Genomic DNA, 27881 nt, shown 5'->3' with positions numbered 1-27881 from the left:
TTCTTTTTGAAGTTACTTTCTTCTTTTGGGCCTGTGAGAAAAGCTGTTAAGAACTTTTTTGGCAATTGTATAAATCCCCACTTTGGGCTTAGATACTGAGGCATTAGCAGTGAATTCATAATTTATAGATCATAAGCACCTTGAAGTAGAGGCACCCCATTTCCTGAAGCAAGTACAATGAGTTTCTACTGAGTGCCCTTTATCAGCAGTCTTGTCTTCCCCTGAGCACTTGCGTGGGCACTTTTCCTTTTTCTTTCTGAGCTAGGGTATTACTGCTCCTGCTAAATAAACCAACCCTGGCTCTGGGTGAACACTGGGGGTCAGAATCCGGACTTAGACCTCTCAGACTTTGAGTTAACAAACACTGTTTCCCAATAGTTGCCTGCTTGCAGCATTTCAGCCCCAAATAGATTCAGGGTAGACCCTCAAGGAAGTCCTCAGATGACTGGGATTACCTACAAACCCACATTCCTGGCCTTGACCTGCTGATCCTCAAAGCTGTGAGAACCTCATGTGTTATCAAGGGCCTGAATGCATGCAGTGGGCCTACCCAGTTTTTTCCTATTTAAAACACTCAGAGGCACTTGATGCTTGTTCAAACTTTAGTGTGAGAAGTTGGACTGTGTATGGGCCTGCACTTATGCAGAGGTGTCCAGGGGGATTTCTTCCAACAGCTCAGTGGGCACAGTTGGCCAGCTAGTCATGGCTTGACCCCTCCTGGTTTCAGACCCACATTGCAAGCAATTATATAAATATGCCCTACCACTTAGTCTATTTGTTAGGCCTGGAGACTGAAGCCTTTCTCTAAATACCTCCAATCAGGTAATGAAGAGACAGAGAGGGGGAGAAAAAAAAAAATCACAGCCATCTATTTCCATAGTGTTCATCCTGTTTTACTGCATCGTCATTATTTCGCTTTGTGCCCCCTCCTCCCTGAGACAGGGGTGCAGGGGAGGGAGAAAAAGCTCTCTTTCTTCAGGATTCTTTGTTGTAATATCTCCACAGTTCATCTGGGTTTTTCCAATCCGTTTTGTTTTCCAGGGCAACTTTCCTGAAATTCTCCTGGCATTTTCCTGAGGCGGCGACCAGCAGCTTGCCCCGGCCCTGACTCTTGTCCCCTGCGCACCGGCAGGGGACCCTTCTGCCGGCCCAAGTCGGGGGCACGGCGAGCGGCGGCGCGGGCTCCTCGGCGCTCCTCCGGCTCCGTGCAGCCAGGCTGTGGACGCTGGGCTCCGGCTCTTTGCCGCCCGCGGCCGCTGTTCCAGAAGCGCCGGGCTGGCGGTCCTCCGCTCGCCGGGGACCGTGCTGGGTGGAGGGGCGGCGGCCGAGGCCAGCACGGCAGGCGGGCTGCGGAGACCCGACGCGCGGCGAGGGAGACGGGGTGGGCGCCCACTGGGGCGAGGTTCTGGGGCCCTGGGCGGTGCGCTGCGGGGCGCGGGGCGCCGGGCCCAGGGGAACCGCAGCGGTGCAGCGGCTCAGCGCCCGTCCGCGGTCGTAGCGGACGTGGCCCCAGGCCTCTGCCTCCTCCGAGCAGCCCTCCGCCGCGCCACCTGTGAGCTCAGGGTCGAGCCCGGGGGCCCAGGCAGGCGACGGCGGGGGCGTGACCGGGTCGCGGATACCGGAGAACAAGAAGGAGGCGCGCTGCCGCTGCTCGGGGTACCAGTGGGGCCGCCGGTGGGGCAGCGACATCTGCGGGCCGCCCGGAGGAGGAGGGGCCGAGTGGCCGCCGGCCCGCGGCGGCTCCGGAGTCGGGGCCCTCGGTGCGTGGCCCAGGGCGGGCGGGGAGGGGGCGCCGCTCGCGGGCGGGCTCCGAGGCGTCCCAGGGGGGGAGTCTTGGCAAAAGTGGGCGAATCCCGGGGAGGGTCTGTCAGGTCACAGCTCTCCCAGGTGGAGCCGGAGGTTGTCCGTGGTCCCCGGCCTTCAGAAAGTTACTCCGGCACTTTGGGCCGTCAGTCCAAAGGAGGGAGGAGAGATGAGGAGGCCGCGCGGCGGGTCTCAGGGCGAGGGGCGTGTGGACGGAGGATCCGGTCGAGGAGGGAAGAGCCCGGTTTAGCCCGAGCCGCCCATTGACAATTCAGCCCCGGAAAGGGTTAAGGCGGCGGGCCGCGCCGGCTTACATGTAAATAGAGAGCAGCTGCTCCGCGCGGGCCCCGGCTGGCTCTTTTAAGTTTTTGATTGGTTGCCAATGACATCACCGCCCGTGTTCTAACACAGAGGACCTGGAGCCGCGTCGGATAAACCCGCCCTGACGAGGCGAGGCCACGCCCACAGCTCCGCCCCCCTCGGCCGCCCATTGGCCGCGGGCCTCTATGAGGTAGCGGTCGGTTTTCTCCGGATTCCTACTGGCCCAATGCGCCGTCGGTCGCAGGCCAGCCCGCCCCCTCAGAATCTTACATTTACAGTGTAGCAAAAGAGAAAGTAACTATGTTGCTGCTGGAGATCAATGAAGCCAAGTGAATGGGGGCTGAAGGTGCGAGTCCTTAGCTGAAACCGAGCGCCGGGGGGTGGAAGGCTACACTTATTGATGAAGTAAGTGGAAGTCGCCGGGGCCACTCTGGAGAGCCCGGGAGTGGAGGTGCGTGTCTGTGCGTGTGTGTGTGTGTGTGTGTGTGTGAGAGAGAGGGGAGAGGGAGGCGCGATGCTGACCGAGGAGCCCCAGCAGGTACGCTTCCGAGCTTGGGGCTCCTGGCCCCGCCGCCCGGTGCGATTACTCGCCCTGCAGCCTACTCGAGTCGGGGGCGAAGCAAAAGCGAGGTTTGTTGGGATGCTTTGCGGCAGTTCTACTAAATGCCCGGGGCTTCTCCACGCGCCGTGCGGCGGCGAGGAGGGGGCCACGTTCCGTGCCCTCGGAGCGGGCAAGGAGCACGGGCTAATCACTTAGTTTTTCTTTCCAGCCCCTGCCTAGCGGCGGAAGGGCGGCTGGCCAGGGCAGGGGGGCTCAGCTCGAGGTTTCTCCGGGAGGTTTCCTGGGCCAGACTGGATGGTTTCACGCGCAGCACAGACGCCCGACCGTCTGCTGCAGGGCTGCAGATCTGTCCGCACGCCCGGTGTGTGTGTGCGGGCCGCGCACCCCGTGTGGAGGCGGGGGTCCCGGCGCGCGTGCCTGCGGAAGCGCTGGCGCGCCCCTCTCGGAGGAAGCAGACTGTGGATCCTGGACGTGCCCCACCAGGTAACACAATAGCAAAGACTTTGGCTGCTTGGTCCCGCTGGGACACAGTTACAGCTTTTGGAATATGGAATAGTACTCGCTCCTCCAAAAAAAAAAAAAAAAAATACTACGCATACGCAAGGGAGCAGTGTGTGTGAGAGAGCGACACCCGAGTCAGTGGGGACCTGCGGACCTGGTGGTGGGTGCATGCCCCTATGTGCGCGCGCGTGTGTGTGCGGATTCCTCCTGTGAACACTTTGGCTCTGTGTCAGAGAATGGTGACGATCGTGTGTAGACGGATGATAGATGACATTTTTCCCGGACAGCTCTTGAAGTTCGTTTGGGTGAGCGGCTCTTGCTCGGGGTTTGGTTTCTTTGCTGTGTGCATGTCTGATAGAGGAGTCAGTGGGGTCGAGTTGTAGGGTGTCCCTGAGCCCACAGGTAGGAAGGGACCATTCCTGTTCAGGTGGTCTCTGAAGACATCAGGGGTAGACTCCTGGTCTCCACTTCCCTGCCTCCCTTCAACAGGGACAGGCTAAAAGGGAAGTCTTTATCCCATCCTTACTCTCCAAGGGGCAGATATCTGTATGGGATTAAAATCCTATACAAAGCAGCTGCTACCCACTGAGAAAAGCTCCAGGATGCATAACAGGGGAGATGAAGAGGGCAGGAGTGCAGGATGGGGGGGAGGGGTTTCCATAGATAACTCCTTGGCTTCAGATTTTGTTTTAGGACACCAGTGTTTAGTGCAAAGCGGGGGGGGGGGGGGGGGGGGGATGCAGATTAATTAATGAGGCTACCAGAAAGCCTGTGAGGTTTTAATATGACTATGTTGTGCGTTTCAAAGGACCCAACAGAATGGAAAGCAAGACTCGCTCCTGGCCAAAGAGGTTCACTTAGGGGAATCCTTTCCCTCTCAGGTGCAGAAAGTTGACATCCGCCCTAATGTGTATTTAGCTGCTGTATATTTCCGTGAGCCTTGGCAATGCTCTTGGTCATCCCTCTGGCTTTGCAGGGAGTGAAGGGATGAAGTGGGAAGCATTCGAAGGTAGGCAATCAGGGCTTTCTCAGTTGCAGAATCCTCTGCTCAGGGCATGAGGCTCAAAATAGATGCCTCTTAAGAACCTTCCTTTCTGTCTTCAGCTTTCCTAATTCTTGGTGCTTGTACCTTCTCCGAGACTGAACTTTGATGTCAGTCCATGACAGGTTGCTCATTAACATTTACAACATTAAGTCTGAATCGAACCCTAGACTTCACAGCAGAACTGATGGGGGTCCTCAGATTTGCATCCTCCTATGAATACATCCAAGCTTTGATAGCGGCAAGATAAAGGGCACTTGGGACTACTCTGCTCCGAGGGATGCAAAGGCCTTTCCTAGGGATTGGATGAGACTGCCTTTTGTATCACGTGTTTTTATTCTTTCTTTCCCCTCCCCCTTCTTTACAGACTATCTTGAGTTCTTCTTGAATTGCCAGTTTTCAGCCTCCTCATGCCTCCGTCTCCTTTAGACGACAGGGTAGTAGTGGCACTGTCTAGGCCCGTCCGACCTCAGGATCTCAACCTTTGTTTAGACTCTAGCTACCTTGGCTCTGCCACTCCAGGCAGTAACAGCCACACTCCTGTCATTGCCACCACCGTTGTGTCCCTCAAGGCTGCGAATCTGACGTATATGCCCTCATCCAGCGGCTCTGCCCGCTCCCTGAATTGTGGATGCAGCAGTGCCAGCTGCTGCACTGTGGCAACCTATGACAAGGACAATCAGGCCCAAACCCAAGCCATCGCCTCGGGCACTGCCACCACCGCCATCGGAACCTCTACCACCTGCCCTACTAACCAGATGGTCAACAACAATGAGAACACAGGCTCTTTAAGTCCATCGGGTGGGGTGGGCAGCCCTGTGTCAGGGACCCCCAAGCAGCTAGCCAGCATCAAAATTATCTACCCTAATGACTTGGCGAAGAAGATGACCAAATGCAGCAAGAGTCACCTGCCCAGCCAGGGCCCTGTCATCATTGACTGCAGGCCCTTCATGGAGTACAACAAGAGCCACATCCAAGGAGCTGTCCACATTAACTGTGCCGATAAGATCAGCCGGCGGAGACTGCAGCAGGGCAAGATCACGGTCCTAGATTTGATCTCCTGTAGGGAAGGCAAGGACTCTTTCAAGAGGATCTTTTCCAAAGAAATTATAGTTTATGATGAGAATACCAATGAGCCGAGCCGAGTGATGCCCTCCCAGCCACTTCACATAGTCCTCGAGTCCCTGAAGAGAGAAGGCAAAGAACCTCTGGTGTTGAAAGGTAATGACTGCCCCTGCTTCCTTCCCGAGCACAGTCCTGATTAGCTGAGCTCTCTTGGGTTTTCTCTTAGAGGTGACCCCATTCTCCTTTCCCTGGATGCCAAAAGCCAAAAGCAACCTTCTTCTTGCCTTGCCCTCCATGCCCTTTCTTTATTATTTTTTCTGTAGTGAGATAGACTCAGTAGCATTGAACTAGAAGCTAAAGGTCTGGGTGCTAGCCTTTACTTGGCTTCTGATTTGCATTTTGCAAGTCATTTCACCTCTCCGAGAATGTTTTCTCATCTTTCTAAAAGGGGGCTTTATATCACCAGACGGTGTCTCAAGTCATGCCTGCTCTGGTGGCTCACTGTTCGAATCACTAACTAGTTGGAAAGTTGTTGTCTCTCAGACTTAACCTCTGTGCTGCTGGAAAAGAGGAAGCAGCAACTATGGTGCATTACAAGTAAGCCTACAGGTACCAGTTCTTTTCATGGGAAATTCCTCCTTTCTCATTTTTTTCACCAGCTTGACTTTTATACAGTTTATCAAGTGACCTTCAAGAAGGGCAGTGATCTTGTTACTAGGCCCCATGGAAAGTGTAAGTGCTCCAGATACATCCAAGGCAATTGGGACCTTTCTATGAGACATTCCCCGACCCATTGTTCTTTCTATCCTCACCTGGAGACAGCTGGCATCATGGTTCCTCCCAATAGAGAGTGATGGGCCACTCTCCCCAGTATGCTATCAGACTAACTCTGAGGTTAGTACAACTGAACCCTGGGAGGAGGAACTAATTACCTACACCTCACATCTCTGAACCCCTTCCATTCGGCTTTGCCAGCATGTTAGGCAACTCTTGTGCCCAGCCCAGTTGGGCCTGTTTGGCTTCAGATTGTGTCCTTTGGGGAACTGCACATCACTCCTCATTGGCATCTTCTACTTGATGGTGGGAATGAGAGAGAGCCATCTTCTTTCTTGTCTCCTTCTGTATGTTGAGACAATGTACATAGCTTCTTGGTGGCATCTTCAGCCAATCTCTGAACATGTGTTGGGCACTGCGTATATATGTTGCAACAGGCTATTTATCTCGAGCAAGTTAATGGTTTAGTCTTCTTGTGACAGCTCTGCCATTCTCCTTGTCTTTCCAGTGATCATTCTGCCTTGTGGTAATCAGTGTTCTGGGAAATATGGCTCTGAATTCCTCTGATATACTCTCTCCACTTCTATTCTTCTCTCCCCTCCTCAAGCTTGCCCTACCAGAAGGCTCTGATGGAAGGAGAATATAATAGAATTCTTTGCAGAGACTTTTGGGAGCTCTGGATAATTTCTGGTGGTGATGGATTTCCATGGTATCACAAATCTGTTCAGATTTCCTCCATGTAGCTCAATATTTTCTTCTGTATTCTTGTTGGGTTGACTTGTCGTAATTCCCTGTAGGTTCTTCCTGCTATTCTTCCCTCACCATAATCTTGGCTTGTCTTTTTCAGGTGAGAAAATACCACGGACAAGTTTTCCATATTTAATAGTTTGTCTTGGGGAGCAAAGAAAAGGGTTGCAAATCATCTTGTTGGTGTCCTCTTTGCTCACATACTGTAGGATATTTTGTTCTTGATAAAAATCAGAACTTCCGTGTCTGCGTAATCTGGGGAGAGGTATCAGACAACACATGGACTTGAACATGTGGGTGCTCAGGAGGAGTTGCAGATCCTTCCGTCTATTTGGCAGTGGGTGTTGTTGAGTCTAGAGGTGGCTTGTGGATCATTGAGAAAGGGGTCTCCTGGGTGCTACCGATGAAAGTGGGGTGCCTCTCACCTCTGGTGGATGCAGCTGGGACCGCGGGCAGCTGGGCCTCACTCCTCTGTGTCAGGGAGTAAGATTGCCTCAGTGGGGCGGGGCTGGACATGCTGCTGACCTCACCACTGGGCGCCCTGGGCGGCCGCAGCAGGCGCTCTTCATTTTCGGAGTTGGTGAGGCACCGCCGAGGAGGTTGGGCTTGGAAGACGCACTGGTGGTAGAGGTTGGATTATTTGTAGTTTGGGTACTTTTTCTTCTCATGTCTGAGAATTTGGAGTGTCATCTGCATTATTTACTAGCGTTGTTGTGTTAGTATCTTTTGGAAGAATGGCCTAAAATTGGAACCAAGATGGGAAAGGTATGGATCAATATTGGAATGTCCCTCCGTAAGCTTCCCTTGGGGTTGAGGAGACCTTGCTAGTGCAGTGCCATGGAGGTGAAGGATGGGGTGGGCATCTCTGGAAAGGCCTGGTCAGCGACTTCTCCCAGAGACTTCTTGAGTGCTTCAAGCAGACCATGCTGGTCTGGCTCTCCCTTGAGGGCTATTTTGGTCTTTCCCTCCCTTGAGAGTCTGAGATTGTATTTCAGCAGGAGTTGTCACGGTACCATTTTGGAATGAGTGAATTTTGCAGGAAAGAGTTGGTGGCGGGGTTAGATAGCATATAAAATAGAAACTCCTAAGGCCTGGCAATGTATTTTCAGAGATTTCAGTGCAGTCGCGGGTAGTTTATGGCCGAGCCTGTGGCTTGTGTTTGTAAACACTGGTTGCTACCCTCCCTGTCCAGGTTTATGCTCCTGTTTCCTTGCCATGCTCTCCATTTTTGGTGCCGCCTGTCAAGTTGTGTGGCTGCTGGGTTGCCATTTTAGTAATGCTGTGTCAGGCTGGGAAGAAACTGATCGGAGGCGCGGAAGCCCCTGGGATTAAGTCACTGGTCTACTTTACATTCCCCTCCCTGCGGCGACCTAGGTCGGAAGGCTTGTTTTATCCTCCTTCTCTGAAGAGTAAATGGCCATCAGACTCGTGCCTCTGTTCAGCCTGCTGAGAATGATCCCAGTGAACAAATATTTAGGGATTTGCAAAGTCTTTGAAAGAATTACAATCTATTTTACCCAGTTTATTTTTAATCAACTGAAACCTGGTCTCTAGCCAAAATGAGTGAGGCGGCTCGACAGTTCTCAACCTTCTTTAATCAAAGTTGCTGCTTTTGCCATGTTTGTAAGACTCCTTTCTTTCCAGCAGAGTTGGGGTCAATGAAATATTTTGTCACTTACCTGTGTCAGGAGGGGCTGCCTACCACCACCTCTTCCCTAAAGATAGTATGTGCCTTGAAACATTTTATTATAAAAATTTTCAAAATAAACAAAAGCAATAATGAATACCATGTATACCCCTCAGCCAGGTTAAATAAGTTTCATTATTTTCCCTGTTTGCTTTCTCTTCTTTTTTTTTGTTGAAATAAAGGCAGTATTTTCATGTACTTAGTTAATATTTTGAATTTAACAAAATGGGGAATATTTTGTGGTATGGTATAAATGACATTTTCGCTCTTAAATACTTAAGTATCATGTACAGCTTTTTGAGTTTTTGCCAAATTTAGAATCCCGCTGTGACTGACTGGCTGACAGGCCTATGAAGGCGCTTCCCTCACTCAGAGTGGGAGGGATGAAGGGCCCTTCGTGCCTCTCCAGAGCTTCTCTGGGGTCCATATCTTCTCCTCACACAGTGGGATGGCAGAGCCCAGGCCTGCACTTGCTTGGTGCTTTTAAGAACAATGCCTGACTGACTGATGGCTGAGTGACCACTGGCTGGCTGGTTGGCCTGCTCGACACCAAAGGCATCTGGGAGGGGACAAGGGAAGGTGAGGGTGGTAGTTTCAGAGGCTGATGCATAAGGAAGATTCAAACCCAGAGTGAGTTAGTTAGCTTGGCTTTTTCCTTAAAGATTTAATTTTATTCATTTGAAAGGTAGTGCTACAGAGAGGAGAGAGAGGGAGAAATAGAGAATCTTCATCCAGTGGTTCACTCCTCAAATGGCTGCCATAGCCAGGAGCCTGGAACTCCTTCTGGGTGTCCTAAGGGAGCTGGATTCGAAGTGGCACAGCTGGGACTCAAAATGGCACTCATGGGGCCGGTGCTGTGCATAGTAGGTAAAGCCACTGCCTGCTGTGCTGGCATCCTGTGCAGTGCCCATTAGAGTCCAGGCTGCTCCACTTCTGATCCAGCTCTCTGCTGCAGCCTGGAAAAGCAGTAGAAGATGGCCCAAGTCCTTGGGCCCCTGGACCTACGTGGGAGACCCGGAATAAGCTCCAGGCTCCTGGCTTCGGATCAGCTTAGCTCCAGGTATTGCAGCCATTTGGGGAGTAAACCAGTGGATGGAAGACCTCTTTCTCCCTCTCTGCCTCTGCCTCTCTGTAACTATGCCTTTCAAATAAATAAATAAATCTTTTAAAAATAAATGGCACTTGTATGGGATTGCCAGCATTGCAGGTGGTGGATTAACCTACTGCACTGTAACACTGGCCCCTGGAGTTAGCTTTTTATGCTATAAAACATAAGGCATAACTCCTGAACAATGAAAAACATTGATGACACATTTTCCCTAAGTCAAATAGGATTCTGAAATAGACACTCGTAAGCAGTATGGAGTTCAGTGACAAACTGGATGGCTGTGTTTAGAAACCTCAGGAACATATTCTTTCTGTTCTTGCTTCACTTTGTCTCTCAGGGATATCAAGAGGGGTTTGGAGATATGTGAAATACAGACATATCCACATTCACTTACTTACCATTGCTATTCTGAGCCTTTGATTAACATCCAAGGTTGAATGCCAAATGCTAGCCTTATAGAAGTGGGAGAAGTGAAGGCAGGACTTGGGATCTCATGGGCCTGAGCTCTTGGTTCCCCCCTTCCCAGCTGTAGCCCTTGGGCAAGTTGCTTTATCTCTTAGTTCCTTAGTTCCTTAGTTTCCTCATTTACAAAAAGAGGATGTATCAGTAGCCATCTCATAGTGTTAGTTTAGGAACCAAATGCACTGATGTGTGTAGTGTGTTTAGTACAGTTTGTCTTCAGCGGTAAACACTCCATAAATGTAGCTCACTGTGATTATTACTGTTGATTAAACAGAAATGATAGTGCCTGTAAAAAGCTAATTTTGGCTGCTCTTCCAAAGGAGTGCAAATAACAAGCTAGGTATAGCGGAGTATGCATGCGTGTCTGTGTGTGTGTGTGTTGCTATGGCCTAAAAATATCTTGGTGACTGTTACCTAATTTAAGTAGCATACAGTTGGGAACGCCAAGTAATTGCAAAAACATGTTGGGTCAAGAGGCCAGAGTAATTTGGGCGTATTCTAGAATTATTTATTTGTAGGGGCATTTGTTAGTAGGTGATGATAAATCTGTCCCAGTAGCATGGCCCCAACTAAATGATGAAAGTATAAAACTTTTAGGCTCTGTTTTTGCTGGCTTCTCACTAGGCCGATTTATTTTTGGAATGAGGATTGTAGTGTGACTATAAAAGGGTGGAAGGAGGGGGACTGGGTTCCAGAAGCTTTGGTGGTGATGAGGCAGGGTATGAAGGAACAGGACGAGGGAGTTGAGTGGCCTGCCAGTTTCTTTCAGCAGGTCCTGCGCCTTTTCCCTCAACTGCTGCACAGTTGCCTGCACTCCCTCGGAGCTCAGATGTCTCCTCTCCTGCTTCTTAATTAGAATGGATGTGAAGAGAGGAAGGACGTGAGCTCGTTCCCCATTCAGGTTCTTGCTCCGACTCCTTATTCACTGCGTGCTGAGCAGAGGGGAGTTTTGCTTACTTACACTTGGGTTCAGATCTAGGCTTTTCCACCGAGCAGCTGTGTGCGTGTGTGTCCTTCAGCAACCCGGATGACCTATCCAAAGCCCAGGTGTTCACCATTGTGACCTAGGGACAATGCCAACGTGACAGAATGAGAGGAGATGATGTAAGTAAAGTGCCTGGCACATAGAAAGCTCTGGGTAAAGTCATGACCCTGGGCTTCCCTCCACGACGCGTGCCTTTAACGAGCCTTCCAGGAGAGGGAGGGAAACAGCAGGTTGTTCTAAGCACGGACGAATGGGTGACTGTTACCAATGAGTCCTCCTGTCCTCAGCAGTTCAGAACTCGTTGAGTTCATCTTCCGGCCTGTCAAGGACAACTGCGAGAAGCTCCTCTCCTTGCAGTGGTAGATGATTATCTTCTATTAGAGAAACTCAGATTGGGAAAGAAAGCTAAGTAAAGCAGTTTGTCTAATTCTGTTTTCAAAATAGATATGTACAGGAGAAAGGAGAGGGAGAATGGCAATGTTCTGCTTGTTCCTTTAGGCAAAAGCCTCTGGGGTATAACAAAGTCACGGGCACAGAAACTGCCACAGCCTTTTGGTTCCTGTATGTCCAGGGCAGGAGCCTTTGGCCAGAGCAGATCCTCCTTGCGTTCACTGTGTTTTCAGCAGCCAGAGTCTCTGTGCCTTGGCATTGTTGGAGAGCAGCCTCAGCATACAAATGGGTTCTGTTGCATTGCCCAGGCAATCACAACCAAGTTAGGAGAAAAAGATACATGCTAAGGACAGAAATTCTCATCCCAGGCGAACTCATCTCGCCTTTTTCTTGAGTCAAAGAATCCCAGTGTTTAGAACAACAGCAAACTTTTGGAGTCCGCTAATCTAGTAGTTTTCACTCTCAGCTGTGCACTGGTATCACCTGGGGGAGATTTAACATCTATGATGCTCAGTTGCACCTCCAGAGATTCTGATTAAATTGGTCTGGGGTGCAGGCTGCATGTCAAGATGTGTAAAAGCTCTCTGGGTGATTCTAATGTGCATCCAAATTTAAGAACCACTGATCTAGTCCTGTCTTCTCATTATGCAGTTATGGAAATGAGGCCTAGAGAGGTTTATTGCTTGTCCAAGGTCACATGCATGATTAATTTTAGAGCCTTGATCCTTAATGTGAAAGTTGGTCTTGCCAGCTCAATAGATTGATGTGTGTGTGTGTGTGTTTTAAAAAAAGATTTATTTATTGGAAAGGTTGAATTAAAGTGAGACACACACAGACAGAAACAGAGAGCTCCCATCCTTTGGTTCATTTCCCAAATGGCCATAACAACTTGGGCTGGGCCAGGCCAAAGCCAGGAGGCAGGAACTCCATGGGGATCCTCCAGGTGGGGCAGGGGACAAATTATACAGGCCATCTCCTGTTGATTTCCCAGGTGCATTAGCATGGCGCTAGACTGGAAGTGGAGAAACTGGAACTTGAATAAGCACTCATATGGGATGCTGGCATCCGAGGCATCAGCTTAGCCCTCTGTACCACAATGCCTTCCCTCATGTATGTGAATTGTTAGCTAATAATTGCAGTATCTGATATATAATATAATCTGATGTATATGTCTAAATAATTTTGAGTACCTTTTTTTCTTTAATTTTACAATTCAAGTCTAGAACTGAAAGGACTCAAGTTTAAGATTTTTTGCTCCAAAGGGCCAGCACTGTGGGTAGCAGTTTGGGCCTTTGCTTTTGGTGCCAGTATCCCAAGTCCTGTCTGCTCCACTTCCGATCCAGCTTCCTGCAAGTGGCCTGGGAATGCAGTGGAAGATGGCCCAAGTGCTTGGGCTCCTGCACCTATGTAGGAGACCCGATAAAAGCTTCTGGCTCTTGGCTTTGGATCAGCCCAGCTCTTGCCATTGCGGCCATCTGAAGAGTGAGCCGGCAGAAGGAAGACCTTTCTCTCTGTAACTCTGCCTCACAAGTAAATGAATGAACTTATTTAAAAAAAAAAAAAAAAAAAAGACTTTTGATCCAGCAGCTGACATGCTAGTTATTTACCTACAGCCTAGAGATTTGGACCAAATATTAACATTAGTTTAATCCTACCTTTTAAGGAATTTAATTATTTAGGAACAGCTGAAAAACACCTATCAAAATGTCCCCAAATGTCTCAGTCATCTAGGGACTTTTAGGTAGGTGGTCTTTATGGTTGTCCAACTTGTGGGTAGAGGAAATTCATCCATTTGTTCCATAGACACTACTGAGTGATTTCTGTGTGCTAGGCATCAGCCTGTGGGCCGGGGAATCTGCCATCATAGTGCTGACAGTCCAGATGCTGGAGTGACAGCACAAATGGATGAGACCAATCTTCCAACTCTTCCCTGCCTAGAAAGTGTGTTGTGAGTGTGTATGTGTTCTCCATCCTTTTCTGCCTCACAATCTTAGTTAGTGAGCTGTTCGTCTTCAAGAATGTTGTTCTCTTGGGATGTACATATTTGTACATTTTTTCTCCTTTCTTCTCTTTCAAGAAAGAGCCTAGTCTTCTCTAAGTGCATTGTGTGCCAACAGAATTTCTTTCCAGTGTGTTGGTTCAAAAAGAAATGATTTGCTGGTTTTTAATGGAAAAAGAAATATATGTGTTCTTGCTGCCTCACGGCTCAGGGCTGACAAGCCTCTGTTCAACAGAGTGGAACTTTGTAATTTGGACCCCAGTAATTTCGGATATGTTGCTGGTAGGAGCCAGGACTGTGTTTATTTTCCCTGAATGCCATCAATGAAGAGAGGACTCTGTAAGCAAAGAAGTGTTGTAAACAATATTTCAGGTTTTGGCCTGCTTAAAAAAAAGTTTGTAAGTACAATTAAATACCTCTCTAAGGAAAAGAGCTAGGATAAACACAAAACCTGTGTAATACCCCGAAACCATCTGAGCCTGCCTTCAGCGAATTTTCATTGCTTATGTTTTTATGTGCCATCTCTTCTACATTCATGGGATAGACTCCTACTCACTCAAAAACTAGATGAAGGAAAAACAGTGAATATGGATCATAGCTTGCATTTCTCTGCAAAATATTTAAAACTATATATAATATTCACATTGTTGTAGTCTTCTAATTATTAAGACTCCTTAGATGTTTTCACCCATACTGAAGAGCCAAATGTAGACATCATTGCTTTCCAGGTGATGTCTGTATCATTTGTTAGTACTATGATTACTTAAAAGTTGGAGAATCTAGGAGGATGCTTCTTACAGTTACTGGACAATGGAGTTGAGAGAAGTGTGTTTGCTGCAAACATTTTTTGGAAGTTATGCTTAGTTTTTCATCATATTATTTTCCCTGAATCTTCTGAAGACCCCTTACAGGCACACACTTTTTGAAGTACTGTGTCATGTGTATGTCCCCTGCCCTTTGCAAGACCCATATTTAGTGCAACTTAAGAGAAAAGGAACGTTGAGCCTATGGTTTTGGATAAGGAAATGAGCTGTGCTGGGCTGGCACTTTCATACAAGATAAAGGCTGTCACTCTGTGCTCTGGCTCTGGCAATGTGGAAGGTCATTTACAGGAAGGGAAGGGTTTGTGCAGTCGTCACATTATTTGTCTTTTCCTTACTGTTTCTTTCGTGGTGAAGGCCTACTCATGCTCTCCACCCCCAGGTTATAATTTCTGGAAAACAAAACAAAGCCCAATTCTTTCTGAGGGCTTCCACAAAGGTTTCACTTTCTTGTCTTAGTACTCCACATAGGGGCCCACTGGGCATTTTTGCCCATTCTAATATCAAATAAAAGATGAAATTGCCTGATTCCAGAGTAGCATCAGGCCGGTCCTCCCTTTAAGGAGCTTAAGTCTTTCATGTTATAATAGGAGCTTGACTAACCGATCTCATGTCCCGAGATAAGGAGGCAGTCACCACTGTACGTCAGAACATCGTTTCTGGTTCTTTAATATGTTACATTTATTCTACAGAAGAAATTATCTCACGGTCTTTGAATCATAGCCCTGCAATCTACTACCACTGGGCTAAATATTACCAGCTGTTGCTCCTGGCAAAGGAGAAGAATACATGAGAGAGGAAGGGCAGAGGGAATAGAGAAAGAAGAGCCCCAGGGCAGTAGGTACTGCCAGGATGGCAATAACACGGCTACCGGTTCCTCATGTTCTGGGCTCTAGGGTTCAAGGCTGTATTATTGCCATTAGTCATTACAGAATCTCTGCTTCCCACTTAATACAACTAGATACAAACTTCTAAGAGGTCTTCCCATGGGGGTAGGGGACACTTTCTTAATTTCGTATATTTCTACTTATTAAGGTAGTACATTTTCTTTCTTTTTTTTTTTTATTAGACAGGTAGAGTTATAGACAGTGAGAGAGAGACAGAGAGAAAGGTCTTCCTTCCATTGGTTCACTCCCTAATGGCTGCTACGGCCGGCGCTGCACCTATCTGAAGCCAGGAGCCGGGTGCTTCTTCCCGGTCTCCCTGGCGGGTACAGGGACCCAAGCACTTGGGCCATCCTCCACTGCCCTCCCGGGCCACAGCAGAGAGCTAGATTGGAAGAGGAGCAACCGGGACTAGTACCCGGCACCCCAATTGGGACTAGAACATGGGGTGCTGGCGGTGCAGGTGGAGGATTAGGCAAGTGAGCCACAGTGCCGGCCAAGGTAGTACATTTTCATTGTGGACATTTGGTCAGTGGTTAGAACACCACTTGGGATGGCCACTTAGCATATTGTAGTGCCTGCTGTGAGTCCCAGCTCCACTTCTGATGCAGCTTCCTGCTAATGCACAACCTGGGGAGGCAAGAGATGATGGCTCAAGTACTTGGGTCCCTGCCACCCAGGTGGGAGACCTGGATGGAGTTCCTGGTTCCTGACTTTGGCTTGGCACAGTCCTGGCTGTTGCGGGTATTTGGGGAGTGAACTAGTGGATGAGAGATCTTTCTTTATCTCTATCTCCATCTCTGTCTGACTCTCTGTCCTTCAAATAAAATTAAAACAAGTATAAGTTTTGGGACCGGTGCCGTGGCTCACTTGGTTAATCCTCTATCTGCAGCGCCGGCATCCCATATGGGCGCCGGTTCTAGTCCTGGTTGCTCCTCTTCCAGTCCAGTTCTCTGCTGTGGCCCGGGAGTGCAGTGCAGGATGGCCCAAGTGCTTGGGCCCCTGCACCTGCATGGGAGACCAGGGGAAAATACCTGGCTCCTGGCTTCGGATCCACGCAGCACCGGCTGTAGTGGCCATTTGGGGAGTGAACCAACAGAAGGAAGACCTTTCTCTCTCTCTCTCTCTCTCTCTCTCTCACTGTCTATAACTCTACCTGCCAAAAAAAAGTATAAGTTTTAAGTTACTAGTTTTTTAAAAGATGAATCTTGTTCCTATGAAGTGATATTTTAGTCTTCCTGCAGAATATTATTTAGCCATATGCAACTACTCTGAATCTGACCAACCCATCATCCCTGAAATTAGAAATTTTTTTTCTAGTTAGTTTTGAGGGGAAAAAAACCCCTGCAATTGAATGCTTTCTGTGAGCATTTGGCTATCCTATATGTGTCTTCAGTTCTAAGAACAGCTCAGTGACTGTGGGTTTACATTCTCAGTTTTAAATATAAGGAATATGAAGCACAGATTAAATATTTTCTCTTGTTGTCCACTAGTGAGTGGAAGAACAAGAATGAATCAAGTGCTTAACACATTAGTGCCAGGCTCTTTTCAGGCTGGCCATGTACCTGTCTGTAAGGGAGCTGTAGAGCTGTCCTTATGGTTGTCTTGGTTGTGCTTTAGTTTTAATACCGTCTTCCTTCCCCCATTATCTTATAGATCCTCACATGAACATTCCAAGGGTGAGAAGAAGGGGCCTATTCTTTGTCCTTAGAGGAGAGAACTGGCTTCCAGTGACCTAGCCCTAAATTATATCCCAGCCTTTGGAAAAATCTAAATTTTGGTCATGGCAGAATTTTTTTAAGGAGTAACAAATTGATTAAAGAAATATTTTCAAACTGCCATAATCATCTCTACCACTTGTGAAGAGATTCAGTGTCTCATGCTATCAACTGAGTTTCCATATGAATACCTGTGACTCACAGAGATCTAACACTTATCTAACATGGCTCAGTTGGTGCATGGTAGAGCCTGGGTAGACATGGCTATGCTTCTGGATGGTATATCTTTTTTTTTTTTTTAAAGATTTATTTATTTTATTTGAAAGAGCTACATAGGGAGAAAAGGAGAGTCAGAGAAAGAGAGAGAGCTCTTCCATCTGCTGGTTCACTCCCCAGTGGCCGCAATGGTTGGAGCTGTGCCGATCCAAAGCCAGGAGGCAGGAACTTCTTCTGGGTCTCCCACATAGGTGCAGGGGCCCAAGGACTTGGGCCATCTTCCACCACTTTCCCAGGCCATAGCAGAGAGCTGGGTCAGAAGTGGAGCAACCAGACCTCAAACTGGTGCCCAGATGGGATGCCAACACTGCAGGCGGTGGCTTTACCTGCTACACCACAGTGTCGGCCCCTGGATGGTGTATCTTTAATGCCAGGAACCTTCAAAATCATTGTACTGGTATTCTGTGGATGAGGATGATGTATCTTTCTTCACACATTCGTATATTCCTTTACCTTCAAGAGTGAGAAGTAGGTGAGTGGGCAGAGGGATAGATGCAAAATTAGAGAGAGTGAGTAGGGAAAATACATGTGACTACATCCTGAAGACCCCAATGCCCAGTGGTATTCCAGCCCTTATGCTTTGTCTTCCTTATCTCTCCTGTTAGTGTGACTGATATGTGAACTGTCGATTTTTTTTCCCCCTCCAGCATATGAAGAAAGAATCTCTAGTACATTTTCATTACCCTTTGGGAAAGTGAATTCTCTGGGATAAGTGAGCAGAGATCCTATCAGAGCACTGACTATTTGTTGATTTGCTTTTCTGCCTTCTTTGCCCTTCTTATCTCTGTTTTTCCCTTTACAGCCTAAGCCTACAAATACAGCTCAGGCAGTTTGGGGGTGTGGCAGGGCACACCCTGGAAAACAACAGAATGAACACCCCTGACAGGTGAAGGACTGGCCCCTTGGGAATGCTGCTTTGGGAGCAGTATTTGTTCAGGTGGATTTTGTCTCCTGTCCACGCACCCAGCTTCATCCAGTGAAAAGGTGTGACTGTCCTCTCAGATGCCAACTGGAAAGTTAGACCACCTCACCCCAGACACCCCAGGTCCTCCAGTGGTAGGGTCGGGGAAGCGGTGTGTGCATGAGCAAGGTGGTAGAATTAGTGTCTAGAGAAGACAGTCAAAAAATAGGAGAGGGGCCGGTGCTGTGGCACACTTGGTTAATCCTTCGCCTGCGGCTCCAGCATCCCATATGGGCACAGGTTCTAGTCCCAGTTGCTCCTCTTCCAGTCCAGCTCTCTGCTGTGGCCTGGGAAAGCAGTAGAAGATGGCCTCAGTCCTTGGGCCCCTGTACCCACATTGGGAGACCAGGAAGAAGCACTTGGCTCCTGGCTTCGGATTGGCGTAGCTCTGGCCGTTTGGCCGTTTGGGGAGTGAACCAACAGAAGGAAGACCTTTCTCTCTGTCTCTCTCTCTGTCACTGTCTGTAATTCTACCTGTCAAATAAATAAATAAAATCTTTAAAAAAAATAGGAGAATTCTTTAGTCTGGAAAATAAAAGTAACTGATTTTAAGAAAGTTTTAAATTCAAGAGTATTAATTTTGGTGCTCATAAATTCTGATATTCACATGACAAAGTGAATTTTCTGGATTGCAACCACCCCAGGATGACATTGGAGATGTTGAGAGACCATACTGATAAGAGTTTCTTGCATAACAAACACCCACTCTGTATTAACTGAGTTTGTTTTAAAAAAGGAAATTTTTCATGGAGCATACTGTCATACAACCTGAAGAGACAATTGAGCATTTGGTCAAATGGTTCCATTTTACAGATAATGGAAACTGATTACTTACCCAAGAGAATATACATATCCAGTAGCAGACTGGCATAGAATTCAGGTTTCTTAACTCTTAGTTCAGATTCTTTCTTTCATTTTAATTCCAGCAGGCCTATCATCCTTTGATTTCTATCTGAGTTAGTATTGTTAGCAAATCTTGTGGGTCCAAATGTTTCAGCCAGTTCATTCCATGATTCCTTTCTTTTTCTGATGAGCTTATTAAGTGAATTCTCATGGAATGAGCCGATGGTGCTCTCTCCCATTTGTATTCAGCCTTCCTAGTAGGAATTGATATCTTTTCTTGCCGAGGAAGTGTAATTCTGGAGTCAGACTGCTGCATTTGAATTTGACATTAGCTCTTACTATAATAAAGAACTTGGGCAAATAAGCTTATTTGTACCTATAAAATTAGGAGGGTCACATCACTATTTTTTATGGAGTCCCTTGCAAATTAAATTAGATAATGTATGTGCAAGTGCTTCAGACAATAATATATAATATTTAACATTTACTTGAATTTTATCATAATTATAATGTTGACTATTTGCAAAAATAATAATCCCTCTTCTACTTATGTTCAGGGGATATATGAGGGACATAGGTCAGTAAAATTATTTGACATCTTCACTAGTTCAGTATAAGAGAAGACTTTTTGGGCTTGGTAGATCTTGGAAAAAACCCAGTGTTTCTTGTGGGGCAGGTAGATAACAACATTGGTATTCTGTTTGCCTTTCTGAATCAGTGCCATACTGGAACACTGCACGCGGTTCCAGGTAAGAAGATTGTGTAAAATTAAGTCTTAGCAAAAGCTCTTCATGCATACACATTGCTGGAATATTAAGGAGATTTTAGAAAGAAAGAAATAATATGCTTATCCCACCCTCACTGGCCTGGTTTCATTTTTACATATTCTCTTCATTCTTTACCCATATAAGTGCAGGTTTTGCAAAGTTTCTCATATAGAAACTGAAACTCATTTTCACTTTATACTGCATGTACTTTTGCTTCCTGTATTGTCATCCTAGGCTTTTCTTCATTAACCCTGTACTTGTTTTATTACCACATTGTACTTGCCTAATCTGTCTATTTAATGGAATAGAGATTGTTTTCTGTTTTTTGATTTGATAAGAGAAACCTGTTAAGGGAATCCCTCATTTCTTTTCTTTTTTTTTTTGACAGGCAGAGTGGACAGTGAGAAAGAGAGAGAGAGAGAGAGAGAGAGAGAGAGAGAGAAAGGTCTTCCTTTTGCCGTTGGTTCACCCTCCAATGGCCGGCGCGGCCGGTGCACTGCGCCGGTGCACCGCGCTGATCCGATGGCAGGAGCCAGGTACTTCTCCTGGTCTTCCATGGGGTGCAGGGCCCAAGTACTTGGGCCATCCTCCACTGCCTTCCCTGGCCACAGCAGAGAGCTGGCCTGGAAGAGGGGCAACCGGGACAGAATCCGGCGCCCCTACTGGGACTAGAACCTGGTGTGCCAGCGCCGCAAGGCGGAGGATTAGCCTAGTGAGCCGCGGCACCGGCCGGAATCCCTCATTTCTAACCTCTTCCCATCCCACTCTTTTAGAGGAATGGGTGCCAGCTGCCAGCCAGTTCAGGCTTATTTTCTTCACTTTGTCATTCCTGCTTTTCTCTCTGTGATGCATGAACTATCCACCTATCAAAGCTGTTAGTTTTTCTGGGTCAGTGATTGGCCTAATGGTTTAAATGCAGATTAAGACACTCCCAATCTGGATTGAGTTCTGGTTCATTGTGGGCATTAGAGGATGGGCTCCCTTTCTCTGTTTCTGCTTTAAAATAAATAAATAAGAAAAAAAATTGCTAGTGTTTAGGGAAGTCTTTCACCTTGAGCACACACATATGTACCTTCACACAAATGTATGTGCACACGTACACAGCACACATTTTCTAAGGCATGTGATGCAAACCTTGAACTTCCCCTTTGGAGGGTAGAGTGAGGAGGTTGGGAGGCCTGCTCTGTGCTGCTGCAAACCAGAAGCCAGTGTGAAAGTCAAGCTTCATAAATAGGGTCACTCCCACTTTTCAGCTGTTGATAAAACACTTTGGACGGACAATAAAAACAATAAGTCAGACTTTGTGTGATGCGCAGTGACCTGTGCACATGTCAACATTGCCCTTGCTCTCTTTATTTAACTCCTGGGGTTGTAGTGCGGTCCCAAAGTCTGCTGAGTGCTTGAGCAAACACAGGCAGCGAGAATACATCAGCATGGAAAGACAATTCCCATTTGTTCTTTTTAGCAAATTGAGGTAAAATGCCCTTTTAATAGGAGATAATTCTCTGACAATTAGCTTGTCTTCCTTGATAGTACATGAATGGATTGGATTTATTATAATTAATTTCGCACATTCTATACAAATGCATTTGCCTGCCCTCACTAGGTGAGTCTCTTCACTCCTACTGGGAGAGTAGGTAGGATGGCCTGCCCCATTCCAGTGAGAATCTCAGGAACTGGATGTATGTGAGAGGGACGTTGTCCTGCAGCTCTCACTTACAAAGGTTGGGAGAAGCTGAGAGTAAGATGCTGCTGTCGGAAGCCACAGATCTGCGGTGGGCACTTGGCACAGCACTTAGATTGCTGCTTAGGGTGCCCGGAGTGTCTGGTTCTAGTGCCAGCTGCTTGTAGTCCCAGCTCCACTGCTTCTGATCCACTGTCCTTCCAATGCACACACCCAGGGAGGCAGCAGATGATGGCTCAAGTGCTTGGACCCCTGCTACCTACATGGGAGAACCAGATGAAGTTCTTGGCTCCAGGCTTTGGCCTGGCTGGCTCAGCCCTGGCTGTTGCAGGCATTTGGAGAGTGAACCAGAGGATAGAAGATATTCTCTCTCTGTGTCACTCTCTCTTTCTCTACCTATCTCCCCTGCCTCCTTTTCTGTTTCTCTCTGCCTTTCAAATAAAATGAAAATAAGTGATGGAAAATTTTAAAAAGGCATGCAGATTTCATGTTGATATTACATCTTTTTTAAAAAAAAATACTTTAAGAATGCATTGGGCCTGAGAATCATATGCTACAAAGCTGCCTAAATAAATAGCTTGAACTCGGTCTCCTCTAACGACACTCTTCTGAGTTCATGGTGCAGGGGTCTTCCCAGGGAGTGGAGAAGGTGATTGGTTGGCGGCTGCACAGGTTTTGGGGATTGGCCTAGGAGGGGGTAGGAGCCCAAGCTCTTCGCTGCAGTTTTTCTTTCTCCCCGCTCCCCAGCTACTCAGAGATCCTGGAGACAGCCCCACCTGGCTGCATGCTGCTTTCCACCTGTCTTTTCCCATCACAGGTCCTGTGTATGGCTAGCATTGAAACACGCTGGGGCGATATGAGCGTATGGGAACAAAAGGGTGGGCTGTGGACAATCCTCTGGATTCTCCATACTCTGAGTTGAAGCTCTTCTCTTCCTGAGCAGATAGTGGCTATCTGATGTGCTGTGGGAGCTGACTTCCTGGTGCAGCGTGGCTGACAATACCTAACCTTTTAGTCATTGATCATGTTACCCAAATGTGTGTGCATACACACGTCCACGGACACATCTACAATGGAGGATGAACATGACATCAGCATGAGTTCATTTAATGGAGATAGTAACACTCTTATTATCTCCATCTCTGCTGTCTCATGGCGGCCACGTGCCATCTGTGGCTCTTGAACACTTGAAATGAGACATGCTATGTGTGTACAAACATCCTGGATTTCAAAGACTTCACATAAAAACAATGTAAAATTTTTCCTTAGTTGCTTTCATATTGATTACATATTAAAATGATATTTTACATAAAATAATTTTTAACATATTCAGTAAAATATATTATTAATTTTACCTGTTTCCATTTTTGAATGCAGCTACTAGAAAAAAAAATCTCATGATATAATAGCTTGCTTTACATTTTGACCAGTTGTTGCTGATCTCTGTATAGTAATAACAATATTATTACCCCTGCTTTTTAGATGTGGAAACTGAGGCTGAGGTAAGTTAGGTAAGTTGTCCAAAGTTACAACAGGAAGTCAAAATCAGATTTACTGGACTCTGGATCCTGCACTCTAGATCACTATGACATTGTTGTATAATGGAGAATTGGAGAATTTGGCCTTTGTCCTCCAGATCTGGAAGATAACCTCAAAATGTCCAGAGAATAAGTGTGTCACTATTACCTGCGATTGCTCTCTTGGATCGCACCTAATTATCATAGGAGTTGGTCATCAGAAAGACCAAACATGTGATCAGAGGATTAGGACTGCATATGAATCCAGCCTCCTCCGCAGAAGAGAGTGGGACTGCAGATGAAGTCAGACTGCACAAGGCCGATGATTTAATCAATTATGCCTAAGGAATGAGGCCCCAGTAAACACTCTGGGTCGTGAAGCTCAGCTGTGCTTCCTGCTCGGTGAACACGTGGCTGTGCCAGCAGAGTGATGGGCCCTGGTTCCCCAGGGAGAGATCCAGAAGCTGCATGTTCCAGACCCTCCTCACCCTTTCACTGTGTCTTCATTTTGCTACTCTGGTTTGTACCATTTATGATAAACTTGTCATCACAAGCGGTGTGCTTTCCTGAGTTCCATGAGTCATTCTAGTGAATTATTGAACCTGAAGCGTTGTGGGAACCACAGGATTTTTAACCAGTTAGTCAGAACTGTGAGTGGCCTGGGAACCCCTGAACTTGCAGCTGGGCTCCGGAGGTGAGGATAGTCATGCTGGGGACCGTGGCCCTGGCTTGTGGAGTCTGTGTCGACTTAGGTCAGTGTTCAAATTGCACTGCCGCATTGCAAGTATAGACTGACTGCCTTTCATCTGGATATTGGTATTGAGGGCACAATGGTCAAGAGAGAGCTACATGCTTGCTGGTCTCTCAGACCACGTTTCCTTAGTGACAATGGCCAGCCAGTTACACTCTAGACTTGTAAAATGACTCAGTCGTTGAGCAATTGTTTCTGACCGCTAGGCGCAACCTGGAGGCAGGCAGGCCACTGACACTTCATGCCCAGTCCCTCTAGGCTGCAACGTTTTGGGCCGTGTCTATTTCATCACCCAGCTAACATCATGTGCATGGTTGTGACATACACAATGTGCCGGCCCCTCTTGGATACCAGGGATTCTTAATTATTGATGTTGGGATTGAATTCCTTATGGGGAAAAATGTAGGATGATCATTATTTGGGCACAGGGCATTCTATTTTTCTTTGGTTTTTTAATCTTTTCCATTATCTGGAATCATACTTCTGTAGCATATCCTACACATCTCATAAACAAGGAGTTCGAATCAATGGTTGCCTTTTCTTTGGGCCTTTGTGCTTGCAATTTTTAGCCAGGATCCCCCATATGTTTTTATTATTCTTTGTTGGTTTGGTTTCTCCTTTCCTGCTTCACTGTCTTTTGTCTGTGGTCAGATTAAACATTAGCCTGCTATTCCTGCTCAGGCCAAGCCCTTGTCCTGCAAGGTTCTAGTAGATTACCAGTTGATAGCAAGTTTACTCCTGTGAGGACATCTTGGGGCCACCCTAGAAGGTGAGTGCTGTGGCTCTTGCAAGGAAAGTTTCCTGTACCAGGAAAACCAGAAATGAGACAAAGGCTGCGGGGTTGTAAAATAGGCTTCTGGAACCTCCTGTGATGACTTGATTTCTTTCTAAGGAGGTCTGGCGCCAGCCACCTCTCACCTGGCCACTCTGCCAGGCTTGCTGTGCACAGCTGTTCAGTTGAAGTCTGGTCACAGGCCACAGCAGGGTGCCATGAGGAAGCTCTCTTTGTTGCTCTCAGTGATGCTGGGAGAGTCAGGCCCAGTGTCTAGGAGGGGTAGAGCAGACTCAGGCACAGACATTAGGCACGCTCATCTTTCAGAGGCCAGAGGCTTTGGGATTTCTTGTCTACCCTTGAGGAGCACCAGAATGTGTGCCCTGTGAGAGAGCCAGGACTATAACAGCTCTTTTATGCGTATGAGGTAATGCTTATAATTGATTTTAATAAAGCTCTTATGATTTGATATGACCTTATGGTTACAAAGTTTTCCCAAGAGTTAATAAGTGGGGCAAGAGGAAGCCAGAGTTCTTGATCGTGGATCCAATGTTAGATCCCTTGAGCAGGAGGCAGAAGATAGAGGGCCACCAGGGAGTGGGGAAGATGGGGAACCATCTGCTACTGCTCCCCATGTCTCAGCGGGAGGCCCACCTGCCTCTGAGAGGGCCCAGCATGAACTTGCTCAGGTTTTTTTTTTTTTTTTTTTTTTTGACAGGCAGAGTGGACAGTGAGAGAGAGAGAGAGACAGAGAGAAAGGTCTTCCTTTCACTGTTGGTTCGCCCTCCAATGGCTGCTGCGGCCAGCGCGCTGCGCCGGTGCACCGCGCTGATCCGATGGCAGGAGCCAGGTGCTTCTCCTGGTCTTCCATGGGGTGCAGGGCCCAAGTACTTGGGCCATCCTCCACTGCCTTCCCTGGCCACAGCAGAGAGCTGGCCTGGAAGAGGGGCAACCGGGACAGAATCCGGCGCCCCGACCGGGACTAGAACCTGGTGTGCCGGCGCTGCAAGGCTTAGGATTAGCCTATTGAGCCGCAGCACCGGCCCGAACTTGCTCAGTTTTATACCCCATTGATGGGCACTATGCCCTCAGCCCTTCGTTAGTGCTTAAGAAGTACATGTTGAGCAGGACTGAAGCCACCCCCTACTGCTCACTGACATCCCGGAGGCTGCATGATCCCTCTTAAGCCTTCTATTCTTTTTCTGGACTACTTTCCATTTGCTTCCACCATTCATTGCTCATGCAGAATGTCCAACAGAATGGGACATGAGGATGGGAGAAAGGGTTAGAGGTCACCAAGTGTAATTTTTCTTGGATCTCAGTCTTCCCCAGGGGGCACCCACTTGTCACGTTTAAGACTCAGCACTACTCCTGTAGTTTGCCTCTTCCTCTTGTGTCTGGACAGCCCTCCCACCCAGCCAGGGGAGTGTCAAGATTTCTAAGTTGCTGTGCTGAACTTACCTGACTGGTCCTGCACCTGCTTGCATGAGTCATGGTGTGATAACATCACTCAGTTCAATCTTTAGTGTGTTTTTAAAATATTCCTTTTGTTGAATTTCCTCTAGTGCTCCTTCATCCCTCCTTTCTCTCATTAGATTTATCTTTGGAAGTTTTTTGGTTTGCCATTTAAAGATCTCCAAAATTCCTAGCATAACGCTGGATAGCACATAGTAGGTGCTTTACAGTGAACTGGTCATCTCTCATCACAGCCCAATGTTTATATGGTCTGGAGATATTTAATATGCTAAACACTGAATACCCACAATTTTCACTAATAGCTACCATGTAGTAGCTCATTGAATTCTCACAGTCACTCCATTGTGGCATGCTGATACTATTATTAATTTGATTGTATAGAAAAGAAAGTAGTGTACAAAATGTTAAACAGCTTTGTCAAGATTATACTGTAAAGTTGTAGAAGCAGCCTGCCCCTGATACCCTGAACACTTATGCTATATTTCTTCTAAGACAACACCTAGGCTTTCTTGTGACCCATGCTTTAAAGATACTAAGTAAGGAAGAAATTAGTTATTTCAGAGACTTCCAAGTGTTCTGAAGAAAATAAGGCTTCATGTTAGGGTGAGAGGGAGAAGGGCAGTGAGGGAGAGAGAGAAAGAGAGAGAGATGGATGAGAGGATGGCGATAAATTGAATGACAGTGAAGATCCTCCTGAGAAGACAACTTTTGTTCTGAGGTCTGAGTCACCCATGTGAGTCTAAAGGGTCTTAAGAGAACTTTTCTCTTCTGTACTCTCACAACACGGAACACTCTGGGAGCACTTCCCTGCACACCAAGCAGTTGCCCGGCTGACACAGAGTACTTGTCCTACAACTTAACTCAGGTCTGGAATTGCCTATCTGGAATTAGCATCAGAACCCACAGATTGAGGGCTCAGTCCTACAAGTTAGTCCCCTACTTCAGAAAACAGTCACCAGATGGACCAGCAGTAATTGGGGTTCCCACAACCCCATCTTTGGGTTTGATGACTTGGCTGAGACAGCTCATCGAACTCAAAATAGTTACTTATACTTTTTTATTAGACTATTACACAAGAACAGCCAGATGGAAGAGGTGCTTAGGGCAGGTTCTGGGGAAGGGGCACAGAGCTTCCATGCCCTTTCTTACTACACCCGCCCCTCCAGGCACCTCCCGGTTGTGGGTGTCAAGGGAGGCTTCATTAAGTAAAATGACTGAGTAGACCATTGACCATCAGCCCCTCTCTCCTCCCTGAAGGTTGTGAAGTGGGCTGAAAGCCCAGACCCTTTAACTACGATTTGGTCTTTCTGGTAACCAGCCCCCCATTTAAGCTATCTAGGGGCTCTCAGCCACCAGTTATCTCTTCATACCTAAGACACCATCACCTCTCTGGAGCTTCCAAGGGTAGTAGGATATGTGTGCCTGGAAGCAGGGGTAGGGACCAAGCATGCATTTGTCATTTTATCACAACATCACAGTGAGGAGCTATGGGAAGGGAGTTGCAGGAAGAGGAAACAGCAAGGGCAAAGGCCCTGAAGATGAATCCAGTTACTCAGGCCTCACACATCCTCCAGCACTGACCTCATTCTTGCCATTGTTCATCCACATCTGGTTGAGCAAAGTTGCCTTGAAGTTACTGAATGCAGCAATGAGGAGAAACTTCAGGATGATCCAGTGTCCTGATTTTATTTATAGAGGTGGCAAAAGAGGTCAGAGAGCTAGAAGCCAGTGTCACTTCAGTGTAGAAAGAAGGGCTTCCTTCCAAGTTCTTGCTTTCAGGCCTCTCTCAGCCTGCGTACAGCTACGTGTGGCTGCAGGGGCATGTGGCTGGAAAGTCTAACAGTGCCAGAGTGAGGAGCAGGCTCTGTCTGCTTTCTACACATCCCGGGTTGAACTGACCATGGTTCGTGTGGTTGTCCACTTAGCCTCAAGTCCATGTTGACAGTAAATAATTCTAGCCACCTC

General features: G+C 47.4%; 2 protein-coding genes and 1 long non-coding RNA gene across 6 annotated transcripts in view; 1 reads left to right on the top strand and 2 right to left on the bottom strand.

Moving 5' to 3' along the window:
- Positions 1 to 871: 871 nt before the first annotated feature.
- Positions 872 to 1689, bottom strand: LOC103350965 (uncharacterized). The gene has a single exon (XM_008268402.5). It carries the CDS (start codon positions 1687 to 1689, stop codon positions 976 to 978), a length of 714 nt encoding a protein of 237 aa, XP_008266624.3. The 3' UTR covers positions 872 to 975.
- The window catches only part of DUSP10 (dual specificity phosphatase 10), a 48854-nt gene continuing 22593 nt past the window's right edge, over positions 1621 to 27881 (top strand). The window contains exons 1-2 of one of the 4 annotated variants that reach the window (XM_089312220.1): positions 1621 to 1760; positions 4597 to 5450. In XM_089312220.1, the coding sequence (XP_089168346.1) occupies positions 4640 to 5450 (811 nt within the window). In that variant the 5' untranslated portion in view covers positions 1621 to 1760; positions 4597 to 4639. The other 3 variants (XM_008268400.5, XM_002717497.6, XM_017347774.4) reach the window with 3 other exon arrangements.
- The window catches only part of LOC149122541 (uncharacterized), a 354460-nt gene continuing 333973 nt past the window's right edge, over positions 7395 to 27881 (bottom strand). The window contains exon 3 of the long non-coding RNA XR_016219673.1: positions 7395 to 27881. This exon is cut by the window's right edge and continues 16572 nt beyond it. This is a non-coding gene — a long non-coding RNA (uncharacterized LOC149122541).

This window comes from Oryctolagus cuniculus, chromosome 13 (genome assembly GCF_051225735.1).
Source record: "Oryctolagus cuniculus isolate XC-2025 breed Fujian yellow rabbit chromosome 13, ASM5122573v1, whole genome shotgun sequence".
NCBI classification, from domain to species: domain Eukaryota; kingdom Metazoa; phylum Chordata; class Mammalia; order Lagomorpha; family Leporidae; genus Oryctolagus; species Oryctolagus cuniculus.
This window is presented reverse-complemented; position numbering and strand designations above follow the sequence as displayed.

Excerpts from the sequence above, each read along its gene's own strand:
- LOC103350965 (XM_008268402.5), bottom strand. The coding sequence starts at position 1,689 with ATGTCGCTGCCCCACCGGCGGCCCCACTGGTACCCCGAGCAGCGGCAG.